The sequence below is a fragment of the Garra rufa genome, chromosome 2 (genome assembly GCF_049309525.1).
Source record: "Garra rufa chromosome 2, GarRuf1.0, whole genome shotgun sequence".
In the NCBI taxonomy this organism is placed as follows: domain Eukaryota; kingdom Metazoa; phylum Chordata; class Actinopteri; order Cypriniformes; family Cyprinidae; genus Garra; species Garra rufa.
The window spans coordinates 28,191,999-28,206,541 of NC_133362.1; the positions used below are offsets into that span (position 1 = coordinate 28,191,999).

The following is a 14,543-nucleotide window of genomic DNA, read 5'->3' on the forward strand; positions in this document are numbered from 1 at the left end:
ACATACATGACTGATATTTATCAGATTACCAGGTATTTTTATGATTATGTTTTTAAACATTTTGTTTTCACATTTACAAAACAGGCTAAAGAGATTTTTGTTGATGTTAAGAAGAGACATACATAATAAACATAAAAATTGGTTTGACAGATGAAAAGGGTAACATCTTCACTCACATTGTTCCTCCCACTCTTTGTCACGTTGTTCACTCTTTTTTTGTTCTTGCTCAAGGGACATATATAGCTCCTTCGCTCTTTTTTCCTCTGCACGTCGTATCTCCCCCTCTTCCCTTTGCCTCTCTTCTTCCTCTTGTTTCTGTGTGAGAGTAACACTATTTTTTGTGACATAAAGAGTCTTGACAAATCATATACACCTCAGTCCTTACTTAGCCTCAGTATGTTGTTCTAGCTCTTGCAGCACTAATGAATTAGCACCAGTGGCTCATTAGCTGTGTTGAAATGGAAATCATTTGGTTGAATAATTAATCCTCTAGGACACTAACATGTGGCAGCGTGGTTGTTTGAGATACTTAAGCCATGTAATTATTGGCATAAGGTAATTACCAATGAGGCGTTATCTGAAAACAGACACTCCTTGTCTAGACCACTAGAGTCCAAAAAGACATTTGCAGCTGGGGTCACGACACTTGCTACAGAAAGTACTGTTCATTTGGTTTAGTACGGAGATCTTTGTCTTTGAGTTTGCTGACATAGTCGCTTTATAATGAACTGTCTCCTCATATAATTGAAGCACATCTAACGTAGGTTCCACCATTTTCTTTTCACACTTCTCCTTACGTTGTGCCTTTTTAAAGATTTCTTAAGAAGTATTGTGAGAGAAACACTTGGAAGTTTAATGACTCAGCACTTTCCAGTAAGAGGGATGATATGTAGGCTGTGATAAATGAGCTCTTTAATATTTGACAAGTTTCTTTAGAAGGTCTCATTACCAGGCTGCAAATCATGGCTAACCATCAAGGCCTCTTTGGGAATCTGCAGTGTGAATATTGAAAAACGGTCGTGCCGCCACACTTGTCTGCCCCGACTCCTCCTACGCTCTGCCATTTTCTTTTTCTTCCTCTTTGAAAAGATAATGCCATCACTGCAGTTTCTGAATATCTAATCTTGCAGCATTGGAGTGCCTTTAGGATCTTATCTTCTCTTTAAGATTAATTTATTTCTGCCCTTACTTTCCTACAGCCAAACAAATTCTCATTGTTAAAAAGTTGACATGTTTTTGACTTTCTAAAGTACCATGCATCTAGATGTTGGGTCAATGACATAATTTCTTCCTGATCTTATTAAGAAAACGTATGTGGTGGAACCTTTCCGAAAGATGCAAAATGTACCAATAAGTACATATCACTGCAGTTTCCAACAGAAATAAACACTAGAGGTGGAAAACTGGTAATTGTTTTCAAACACCGTTATGATTACAGCTCCATATGTTTCTCTTTCTGGACTTAACAAGCTTGGACTTAGGTTTCAGTGTCCTTGGGTACGAATCCCATGAAAAACATGACTCACGGTAAAAGCTGAAAGATGAGAGATCGAAAAATAAGCTAAAACGGCATGCTTGCAATTTCGTTTTTACACCACATTCACTTTTGTTCATACTGTCGGGTAGGTTTAGTGCAGATAGTACATTATTTTAAAACATCACGGAGCATTAGAGTTATAGCACCACTCAACGAACATTTCAAGTCAGGAATGCGGTGACTTGTACAAAAACAGCATCACATAATACGTACCATATGTACATTCATCTGTTCTGGGGACATTTCACATCGACTATGTCATGAAACAAACATGTTGGTACGTATTTTGCGTCTTGTGAAAAAGTTCCCACAAATACGTTTTTATCATGAGATCAGGTTGCATTTTCAAAAATGCATTAATATTGGAATAAAGTTTGATCTTTCTTCAGGAGACATAAATTAAAAAAAGTGTCATTCAACAAAACTGTTTTTCACTGCTTATTAATGTTTAAATATCTTTTTTATGTAATGCGGTCAACGAGAATGTCCAAAAGTAGCCCGATTGCGTTTTGAGGGGGTAAAATACACTTTTTTTTTTTTTTGGTGGGGTTCTCCGGGTTAGCATTCCAGGGGCTAAATTTTACGTTACTGGGGTTACTTCAACCTGTGGACATGAAAAACAACATGCGGCAACAGTGTTAAAGTAGCCAAATCCCGTGGAAAAAATATATTGTAAAACTAGGGCTGCCCTTGACTAAAGATTTTTCTGGTCGACTAGTAGTCATTAATTTTAAGCATTAGTTGACTATTAGTCACACGTTTCTTAATAAACAATACAAATCATAATAATGAGCCTTTAATTGCCTACATAGCCTAATAAGCACTCAAGTGCCACAGCGGACTGACAGAAGTAATGATTATGAATGTGTCAGGGAAAAACAGCTAAGGAGGCTGCATTACCCTTTTAATTAATAACATTTATTGACAAACTAGTGTGCTTTTTGTATTCGGTTTAGAGATGCAGTCGGTGACTTGTCATCTCTGCAGTAGTGATGTGCCTGTATGCATGTTTTATACGGATTACATAATTTGAGAATATTTGTTTTCTATTTGAATTAGTTCATTTAAAAGTAGACATTTCACTTTCTATAGATATATTTTTTCCATGTCTGTAAGGCAAGTTTACACAGAGTTTCAAAGTTTTATGCTCAAGTTCACAGAGACCGAGACGGAAGAAAGCGCATCCTGATTGCTTTTGTTATTTTACAAAAGCACAAATTTTATGTTGTTCTGAGTGCACACAAATAAACAAAAGAGTCTTTACAGATTCGAAAGATGTATTACTCTTATCTGTATGACCCAAAATGATGGAGTATTTTAGAGCAAGTGACCACAACGGCACCTCCATCTGTCATGCAGTGAGTGCACTACATTACAGATTCCACACTTTGTTAGCACACATTTTTCTATGTTAACATTAGATTGAGCTGCCATGTAAAGGTGCTACTACTTACATATTTCAGATGAAAAAGCCATATTTGAGGTCGATTAATGATGCATTTGGATGTACTGTATTACCACATAAAGCAGCCGTTAACGATCTGTCCGTCACAGACTGCATGACTTTGCCAGTTCCTGTGGCTTTTATTTCTGCGACTAATAAAATTTTGGTCGACCAAGCCTCTTCTCGTTGACTAACGGTTAGTCAACTATTAGGGGGCAGCCCTATGTAAAACATTATTAAAAGTTTAAGGTGTTTGCTTACATACAGATGTAAGGAAATGTTATTGTATATAATGTATAAACTTATAATGTTTCTTAGATTTGAATAGAAGTTTGCTAAAAATTCTAACATGAATACACAAGTACATATTTAAGAACTTGAAATGCATTTTAATTGCTCCTAATTATTTTTCTGTGCTCTCTCATTTGTCATTGACCCTTTTATGTTTTACCATGACTTCTACTTTTCACAACATCAACCGAAAACAGCTCCAGCTGTGTGTAATACATTTTCCATTTCATTTAGCCTCAAACTGGGAAGCGACTAACATGACAAAACAAAAGCACATACATTGACTGTTTTGGAGAACTAAAAAAGCACTTGGTCCTAGTTTTTGTCGTTGATGCAGCAAGTTGCCCTCCTGTTGGTTTCGGATTGAGTATTGATTGCCTGGTTGTTTTCCTCATTGTTCTCTGTCTTTCAAAGGGAGGTAGAGAGAAAAGAAGTACAGAGGGCCCACCTCCACATACTGCAGCCATTCCGCACACTTACCTAAATAATTTACAGAGAGTTCGGTGGAAAACAACATCCAGCAAACAAATGTTAAGCCCTAAAGGTGGACATCATTGCAGGTCTCCTACAAGTAATTGATCACCTGGATTGTTCTGTGACTCCCACTGCTAAGTTAGTCCCCTAACTTTCTAGCAGATGATTTGGATCCTTGTGGAACACTGGCAACCATTTTTGTCATGCTGAGGCCAATTAGTGCATTCTCATTTTGCAGCACCCTTAGAAGTTTGAGGGGTTTGTTGATCAATCACCTTTAGTTTCTCCCGTATACGTTCCTCCTCCTGTTTGGCTGCCTTCCTGTCCTCTGCTTCTTCCTTCCACTTTCCTGCAACTAAGCGTGCTTTTTCCTTTGTGATGGCATCTCTGAACTTTTGCTTTATCTCTTCTTCTTTCTTCCGCCTTGGAAAATGCCAGAAAATAAGGTAGAAAATCTTTTAGAAAATTGGATTTGAAAATTCCTAAAAACTACCTGATTTAACTTTTACACCTGTGTATTGTTTCTTCCTTAGGCATATTTGGAAGAATGACATGATTTTTATACATAAACAAAATACATTTTTCCATGCGGTACCCTGAAGCATGATGCTCAATTATTAAATCTCTTTAGCAAAAGATTTCATATTTAATGTTTTTATTTTGGAAATGAAACAAGTTTCTAATCTAGTCAAAAATACAGATAAACATCATGGATTTGGTGTTCAGCTCACAATCCTCACCACAGCTCCTGGGCTTCTAGCTGAGCCTGTCGCCTGGCTCTTTCCTCCATCAGCTCTTTGACAATCATCTCGTATGGTTTGTCTCCAGGGGCGTCTCCCATTATCCAGACCCACACCTCTCCATCTCTGCCCTGCAGCCACTGAACACTCTTTCTGTTTTCTGAAGACAGTGATAAAGACAGACTAGTTAATATTTTTAAAGAAACAGTTCACCCTCATGTCGTTCCAAACCCATAAGTCGTCTGTGTATTTTCTGTGTATCATTTTTATCCATCCATTAAAAGTCCACACAACCAAAAGTTTGACTCATCCATGTTTACCCTACAGCATTTGATGAGCTCTATGTATTGATTAAAGTAAAAAAATCATGCCCTAAATTAAATTTGTTAAAGCGATCATGTGTCTTTAGATGACTTGGATTGTTTTTGATGCTTCAAAGTTTCAGTTGTGTAAACTTTCAATGGATGGACATTGAAAGTCTACGAAGATGACTTTTGTGTTCCGAAGATTAATAAAATTCTCATTGGTTTTGAAACAACATGAGTAACTGACAACAGAATTTTTATTTTGTATCGTTTACAACGTACAAATAAAGGTTTTGCTGTTAGTTTGCTGTTAGCATGTTGCTAAGCTAAAACCCTAATGATGGTAAAAATACATATACAGACATATTATGGAAAAGTATATATATTTTGCTATTTTTGATATACCATCTTGGATTTATTTTATCACTGAGCTCATCACAGTCCAAAACAAATTAGCGTTAAATGTTAAAATACAACAAAACTATTGGCTTAAAGGGATAGTTCACCCCAAAATTACAATTCTGTTGTCATTTACTCACCCTCCAGTTGTTCCAAACCTGTAGGAAATTATTTTTTTTGTTGAACACAAAAGATGTAGGTTACACAGTTGCTGGTCCTCGTTGACTTTCATAGTATAGGAAAAGAATGTTTGGAAGTCAATGAAAACCAGTTATTGTTTGGTGAAATATCCTATTAAGTCATGATGTATTGAATACTGTTTCTGCGTCCAAACCTCTACTCAGTTTCAGTTGAGAATACGGTCTCAACAGCCGTTTATGAGCACTATTCATTTATAGCACACCTTTAAGCTAAGCTTTAAAAAGTTTTCTCATGGTGTCTCAGACACCAGTATCTTAATAGAGAAGTTCACTCCCAGAACAAAAATTTACAGATAATTTACTCACCCCCTTTTCATTCAAGATGTTCATGTCTTTCTTTCTTCAGTGGTAAGAAATGTTTTTTGAGGAAATCATTTTAGGATTTCTCTCCATTCAGTGGACTTCTATGGTGCCCGCGAGTTTGAACTTCCAAAATGCAGCTTCAAAGGGCTCCAGACGATCCTAGCCAAGGAAAAAGGGTCTTATCTAGCAAAACGATATGCCATTTTCAAAAAAAAAAAAAATTACAATTTATATACTTTTTAATCTTAAATGCTTGTCTTGTCTAGCTCTGCGTGAACTCTGTGTATTTTGGTATTCATGACAGTTTGGGTTGGTTGAAAAACTCCCATCTCATGTTCTTCTCCAACAGTTCGCCCTACATCGCTGTTTTACCTTTTTTTTTTGTAAAGAGCATTTGATCTTGTTTGCATGTTCACTTTGTAAACACTGGGTCAGTACTTCTGCAGCGATGTAGGGCGATTTTGAAGTTGAAGGAGAAAATGAGATGGGAGATTTTTACCATACCCTATCTGTCTTGAACCGGAATACAGAGTTCATGCAGAGCTAGACAAGATGAGCATTTGAGGTTAAAAAGTATATAAATTGTCAATTTGTTTAGAAAATGATATTTCGCTAGGTAAGACCCTTCTAAGTTGAGATCGTTTAGAGACCTTTGAAGATCCATTTAAACTGCATTTTGGAAGTTCAAATTCGGGGGCACCATAGAAGTCCACTATATAGAGAGAAATCCTGCAATGTTTTTCTCAAAAAAAAAAAAAAAAAAATTCTTGTAGACTGAAGAAAGAAACACATGAACATCTTGAATGACAAGGGGGTGAGTAAATTATCTGTTTACTGTTGTTCTAGAAGTGAACTTCTTTAACAATTCATTAAAAATGAATTGGCCTCTGGCCAACTGAGTTTTCAGTACGCATATAAAGGTGTTTATTAGTACCGTTTGTTGTTTGCTCTTGGGATCTAATAGAGCGCTTGGACCCAGACTTAATCTGATTACCTGAAGGCCTAGAAAAGGTATCCTTGGTGGACTCACCATTTCCCTCTTTAGTCAGGGGTCTTTCCCAGCTTTCCTCTCCGCTCTCGTGCTCCGTCCATCGTCGCACTTGCTCCTGACGTATTTTGTAGAAAAGAATTTGCCTCTGCTCCTCATTTAGTTCAGCCAGAAGCTCTGGGTCTACAAACATGTCTCTCAAGATCTGTTGCATCATTCTGGACTGCCAGAATCTCCTCTCCAGGAGCACGCTGGGAGAACTGCCAGATATATTTGGAGCAGAATTCTTTGAGTCAAACAGGGTGAAGAGTTAACTACCATTTCAGCATGCTCGCCTGGTACAACGTTCCAACGTTTTACACCTATAAGTCGTAAGTGAGTCTTCAACAACAAATGCCCTGAGACAGTAACACAGTTCCCACTTTATTTATATTGACTTTTATGTGTTGGTTTTAGAAGAATTTCTTAGGTAGTTGTGGCAAAACAGTTTGCAGGTTGTATACAGTATACAGTATATATGAATTTTAAAAAATTGATACATTGTTAATCAGTGTTGCCCTAAATCGATTCATATTACAATAAAACTACATTTTATTTAATACTATGTGTAGTACTTAAAGGAGTAGTTCACTTTCAGAACAAAAATTCATCCAAGATGTTCATGTCTTTCTTCAGTCGTATAGAAATTGTTTTTTGAGTAAAACATTTCAGGATTTCTCTCCACATAATGGACTTCTATGGTGCCCCTGAGTTTGAACTTCCAAAATGCAGCTTCAAAGGGCTCTAAATGATCACAGCCGTGGAAAAAAGGATCTTATCTAGCAAAATGATGGGTTATTTTATGCATTTTAACTGCATTTAGGAAGTTCAAACTCGGGGGCACCATAGAAGTCCATTATATGGAGAGAAGTCCTGAAATGGTTTTCTTCCAAAAACATAATTTCTTTACGACTGAAGAAAGACATGAACATCTTGGATGACAAGGGGGTGGGTACGTTATCTGTAAATTCTTGTTCTGAAAGTGAACTATTCCTTTAACATATTTGTAATGGGCTTATAATAAGGCACTTTTCACAGACCTTGTGATCAAACAGTTTCTGGAACAGCTTGCCCATCCATATCACTTTTTTTCTATTCATTTACCATCCGGTCTTTATGTTCTTTTGCTCATTCTGCCCTTTTCTTTTTATTTGCCAGCGTCAAATGTTGTATTTTCACCAAAGGGGCAGTATCTCAGAGTCTTCACTAAAGCAGATGAAGCTGGTCTTTGTTGAGTACTGTTCAATGAGGCTGCCAGCTGAGCTCCAGTGAGGGCTCTGTTTCTCAAAGTAGGGACTCTGATGTGCTTGTACTCTTGTTGTTGTACATCTGGGCCATCCACTTCCCGTTTTATACTGGTTAGATCCAGTTTCCTTTCTTCTTTCAAGATAGTAGGGTATGTAAGAACCTCTCTCAATAAAACAGACTAATGAGTTTCTGTAACTTTTTTTCCATAACTTTAAAGCCCCACTAAACAAAACAATCAAAATAAACACTATGAAATACAATACCTGTATTTTTTTTATGCCAAAAATTATTAGGTTATTAAGTGAAGATCATATTCCATAAAGATATTTGGTAAATTTCCTACCATAAATAAATAATCTTAACTTTTTGATAATATGCATTGCTAAGAACATAATTTGGACGACTTTGGGCAACTTTTTTTTATATTTGCACCCTCAGATTCCAGATTTTCAAATAGTTGTATCTCGGCCAAATATTGTCCTATCCTAACAAACCATACATCAATAAAAAAGCTTATTTATTCATTATTAAATTACTTTAATAAATAATTAATAAATGGTCCAGGGTAACATATTAACATAGTAATATTAACAGAGCTGTGTTGTACAATTGCCACTTTTTTTGATCAATCCAATGTTACTGTGGTTGAATAGAAATAGGAATTTTCTTCAAATTCCTAAATATGATTCCAAACTTGTGAACAGTGGTGTATTTTTAAAGTGCTCATTCAGCAACAGAATACAAATGTTTTCTCAATATCCTAATATAAGTATAAAAAAAAAAAAACATGTCTCATAAACTCTTCAACAGTTGTTTTCTACACAGAAAATCAATAGCTAGCATTCGTCAGCACTCCGCTGTCTGTGTTCCTAGGTCACTCTTTTTTTCTGCATTATTCATTTTACTGACCTGCTCTGGCTCCTTCAGATCCCTCTGTGTCCTGCCAGCATGGAGCTTCTCGCTGTGTCATTGAAGAGTCGAGCACAGCCAGCTGATTGCCAGTGAATACAGTGATGCAGTATAGCGTCCCATCAGATCCATGATGAGGGTTTGCGTGGTTGCATCTATGTTGTGACGGGCCTCTGGTGTGCACTGAAGGTCATAAGTGTCCCACAGGTGAATGGACAAGGGCTGTTGTCAACCTATAATGCAACTGGATATCTCTCGCTCTCTTTCTTTTGCTCTCTCACCTCGGCACACAAATAGACACACGCACCCAGAGAAAGAGAGATACTGCTAATGTAATTAGAAACCTCTCTGTTGTCCTATCTAGGGTTCATCTGGGCCCATTGCTCTCTTCATTAAGCCTGTCCTCCTGCGGTACACTGCTAATGCCTTTGCAAGAGACTTTGGATTATACTTTAAACTATTTAAGCTAATTTAATGCTGCTGACTATGCTGATATGTCTTGTTTGGCATGAATTATTAATTTGTATCTTTATGTTGCTCATTCGGTAAATTTTAATTATATCTGTGTGAAGTATCACCTTAAACACAGATTAAAGCAAATCCTTGTGACTTTGAGCATGTATCTTTACATCTGGGGAAATGTCTAAAGGTGTGTTGGTGTATTTGAATAGTCTCTTAGTGTTTTAATGTTCTCAGCTGGGCACCACAAACAACCACATGGTGCATAATTCTCACTCTCTTTCTGTTTCTCTCTCTGTCCTTTATCTTTCTGTGTCAAGGTTATTGTTCCTTTTCAAAAAAGCCTTGAGTTATTTTTTACATACAGCCCTGATGAATGTTAAATAGTTGTGCATGTTCATGCAAGTACTTTGCTTTGATATTTCTTAAAATAATAATCTATTTCAACTGTATTTATATAACTTTAAGCATATTTCTAATTTGCCTGTCATGAAACTGATTCATATACAGTTGAGGTCAAAAGTTTTCACCCCCCTTTTAGAATCTGCAAAATGTTAATTATTTTACCAAAATAAGAGGGATCATACAACATGCTGGTTATTGGTTATTTATTAGTGACCTTTAATAAGATATTTCACATAAAAGATGTTTACATATAGTCCACAAGAAAAAATAATAGTTGAATTTATAAAAATTACCCCATTTAAAAGTTTACATCCTCTTGATTCTTAATACTGTGTTGTTACCTAAATGATCCACAGCTGTTTTTTTAGGAATGGTTGTTTATGAGTTCCTTGTTTGTCCTGAACAATTAAAGGTTCAAACACTCACTGATGCTCCAGAAGAAAAAAAAAAAACACACACAATGCATTAAGAGCTGGGGGCGAAAACTTTTGAACAGAATGGAGATTTCTACATTTTTCTTATTTTGCCTAAATATCATATTTTTTTAATTTAGTACTGCCCTTCACAGGCTACAGAAGATAGATACATGTTTCCCAGAAGACAAAATAAGTTAAATTTACTCTGATCTTCAAATTCAAAAGTTTTCAAAAAATTTCATTAAGGGCTCTTAATGCATGTTTTTTCCTTCTGGAGCATCAGTGAGTGTTTGAATCTGCTGTAATAGTTGCATATGAGTCCCTCACTTGTCCTCAGTGTGAAATGATGGATCTCAAAACCATACAGTCATTGTTGGAAAGGATTCAAATACACAAAAATGCTGGAAAACCAAAGAATTTGTGGGACATAAAGGATTTTTCTGAATAACAGCAGGCAGTTTAACTGTTCAGGACAAACAAAGAACTTATGAACAGCTATCACTAAACAAAATTTTCATTCAGGTAACAACACAGTGTTAAGAATCAAGGGGATGTAAACTTTTGAACACTTATTTTCTCTTGTGGGCTATATGTAAACATAATTTATGTGAAATATCTCATTCAGGTCAGTACTAAATAAACAATGACATGCATTTTGTATGATCCCTCTTATTTTGGTAAAATAATTAACATTTTGCAGATTCTGAAAACTTTTGACCTCAACTGTACTGTGACACTTCTACTCGCCTACTTTTTCCATCTTTATGAATGTTATAAATGCAGACAACTTGAAAACAGTACCGATACTTACTGGTGGGTAAAACTAAAAGTTTGGACTCTCACACTAGCGCTTTCCTCTTCAGTACTTCTTAAAAAGTCAATTTATCTCTCAGCAAGCTTAAGCCCCAGGCATCAAGACAGATTGTTTTAGCTCCTTTCTCAGCTGTAATGACACATGAGATATGGACTAGCAGAACTGAATGTGTGGGTGAGTGTGTTACACCATATGTAGGTTTTATGTGTATGTGTGTGTATCACCAGACATGAGTGGACAAAATCGATCAAGTGCTAGTAGACTTGTGGTCCACTGGCACCAGAAGTTCTCAGTTCAAGTAAGACCCCTTAGACTCAGGGATTTATGTCTATACCCTCTTGTGTCTCCTTCAGAAGTTTAATGAAATTCCCATTATTAGCTTGGCTAAAATGATGGCTAAGAATATTGTTTGCAAAAGTCAGCATATCTTTTTGCATTTTGTAATCTAATTTAAAATCTTCTAACTTTCTATTATAGAGTGCTGCTGATAACACATTTTTGTAGGCCATCCTGGAAGTTAGCGTCACTCTGGTTCCTTCTACTACAAAACAAATAGGCTTTTGGATAATTGCAGAAAATAAACTTCTGTGACCAACAGAAGTTTGGTCATTATGATGATCTACCCTGAAAAATATGACATTTGTGAATTTCAAATATTCGGGACAAGAAAAAAGCTATATGTAGGCTGTAAACAAACTGTTAAACTTACAGCAACTCTTTCAGGCTTTATGTAAAAAAACAAACATTTTTCTTCAAAGTTTGAGTTAGAATAGTTTGCAAAAGCGCAATTATAAACACTAGAGGTCGACCGATATTGGTTTTTACCGATACCGATAGCTAGGTTGGACCACACTGGCCGATACCGATTAATTAACCGATAGTTTTTGAAAATGGATACTGAACGGCAACTAAAATAGTGCTCTACTATTTAAAAAAAAATATACTAAACCATACTTTGTAAATAAATAAAAATATTCATATTAATTATATATTGATCATTAAAGTTATTTCATAGTTCATTAATGTTAACAAAATAAACTTCAAAATTTAACAATATTACAGTAAATGTTGAAATTAACAGACTCTAACAAGGAACAACACTTCTATTCTACAGCTTTCATCAATCTTAGTTGATGTTAATGGGCTCATTTTAAAGGGGTGTGAATCTTTACATTTTAACAATATGTAAAATTGCAGGTTTTATGCCTTTTGTTTATATTTGGAATCTCTGTATGTCAGTAGGCCTACTGCCATCTTAAAATTAAGATTCAATTTAATTACGATTTTCAATATCAACTAAATATAACCAGGCGTCACATTCTCAGTTTTCAATATTACTGCACATGGCTACATTTTCATTTACAATTTATATCTAATTGATTTTTCCATTATATAAGCAGGCTTCTTTTTTAAACAATTAAAGTGTTCTTTTTTCTTTATCATTTGATTATTACTGATGAGATCGTAGACAGTAGCTTCTTTAACAGGCTGCATTAAAACGAATGCACAGATCTATTTCGATTTATCAAATGTTTTGTCCTGCTCTAAAAACATAACTGACTGTGTACTGTACATCAGTTTCGTATAAAAGTATTCGAAAATGCAAGTGCATTTAACCGCATCAGCAATAGAGCTTTTACGAACAAACCCAAAGCACAAGTGAAAGTCTGTCAGTGCGTGAGTTTTGTGCATCTAATAGTACTGCATTACAAAGGACAGAAATGAAGGCATATGTAAAGTAAAAAACTGCGGTTGAAAGTTCACACTGTCAAACAATGCACATGTAGCTCACAGTGCAAATCCTGTGCAATGAAGCCCGCCGCGTCTCTAGCGCGCACATGTGCCATATGCGGGAAAACACGCTCATTGAAGAGAGGATTGCGATGCATCCGAGAATCCTTTTTTTTCACCCACCCTTAATGAAACCGGATAAAAGTGCAGCGCTGCGTTAACGGATAACTTGCAGGTATCAAACACACACAGGACATGTTGTGTAGTTCAAGCAGAAATCTAAAACAGTTTATTTAATCACCAAACTGGCAAATGTTTACTTCAAGAATGATAAAAAAAGCAGCAAAGGTTAGATTAAAGAACAGATCAAACGGAAAGAGAAAGTGCGATCTATATCGTTAATTGCAGCCATTTCAGAAACAATTTATTTTATGTTATACATTTATTTTTAAATATTATTTGTTTTGTTTCAGTTTAATATGTTAATTACGAAAGAAGTTTGTGTAATTTGTAAATGTCATAAAGGACGTGGTATGAATTGGACGGCAATACGCCGGGAGAATTGGAGAGGCTCAGACACAATTTTTGACCACTTCGTACGTTTTTATTTGTGGAAAATCCCTTCTTAAACGAATTTCGTTTTGTATATTTTTTATCTTAATTTTGAATAGATATTTTTGTTGATTTGTTATTAAAATAAAATAAGAACCGGAAAATGGCATTGTAAAATAAAGTGCGTAACTACCATGCTTCCGCTGCCTGACGAAAAGGCTAAAACATAAATTATAGCTCTATATGAAGCATACAGACATTATTAGAGCTACAGAAATAAAAAAATATTTTGCTTAAATGCAAAATACTTAATCTTCCAGCCCAGGGTCAACATTAACAATGATTTGGGACAGATCTGCAATCTGTAAAACTATGGCGCGCTGTGACTCGGCAGGATTCTGTCGGCTGAATGAACACAGTTTGCTTTCTCACGTCACGTCCTTAAATCTGCAACTTTGCTGGCTAAGAATATCACCAGCTGGATATAAATCAATACAAATATATGGTAACAATCCTGACATTAAACATTGGTCTGGGGCTTAACATCTCATACTCTATGACAGCGGAGCGGAGCGTGAGCCGCTTCAGCAAAGAACGCAACCCGGAAAAACTATCGGCAAGGATTTTTGCCGATAACCGATAGGTCGGCCAATCAACTATCGGTGCCGATTAATCGGCAAAACCGATACATCGGTCGACCTCTAATAAACACAGTGAGGCTGTAAAAGCAGACTTGTTGACGTTTAATGTCCCTGACAGTCTTTGTAGTCCCATTTAGCTTCTTATTAGCAACAAACAAGACAAGCAAAAACTTTAAAAAATCCCAAAGGGGTATTACTGATGTATTTTATGTTGTGGAATAAAACGTTAAAATATCTTGAGCTTGTGTTAAAGAGTGACTAGTTACATGTAACGTAATTCTGTAATTTAATAACAAATACAATTACTGAGATAAAATGCGTAATTAAATTACAAAGAGGGTTACATCTAAATATTTTCACACACATACAGATTTGATTTATTTCTTTCCTAAATTGATCTATACGTTTTTATAGCCGTTATTAGATGGGAGAGTTTCATGTCGTAGCTATGGAAGAATGTTATTTCAAAAACAGTATCATAACTAATAAACTATATCATGTGTGACCCTGGACCACAAAACCAGTCCTAAGTAGCATGGGTATATTTGTAGCAATAGCCAAAAATACATTGTATGGGTCAAAATTCTCAATTTATTCTCAATCAGTAGGATATTAAGTAAAGATCATGTTTCATGTAGATATTTTGAA

The 14,543-nt window shown here is 35.8% G+C and overlaps 1 protein-coding gene across 1 annotated transcript in view; it reads right to left on the reverse strand.

The window, feature by feature from the left end:
• sh2d4ba (SH2 domain containing 4Ba) overlaps positions 1-6,898 on the reverse strand; it is a 21,132-nt gene extending 14,234 nt beyond the window's left edge. Inside the window, exons 1-4 of the mRNA XM_073835268.1 lie at positions 6,724-6,898; positions 4,487-4,646; positions 4,022-4,169; positions 177-315 (exon numbers count right to left, since the gene is read on the reverse strand). Coding sequence (XP_073691369.1) covers positions 177-315; positions 4,022-4,169; positions 4,487-4,646; positions 6,724-6,898 — 622 coding nt within the window. The remainder of the gene's footprint in view (positions 1-176; positions 316-4,021; positions 4,170-4,486; positions 4,647-6,723) is intronic.
• Between the last annotated feature and the right edge of the window lie 7,645 nt (positions 6,899-14,543).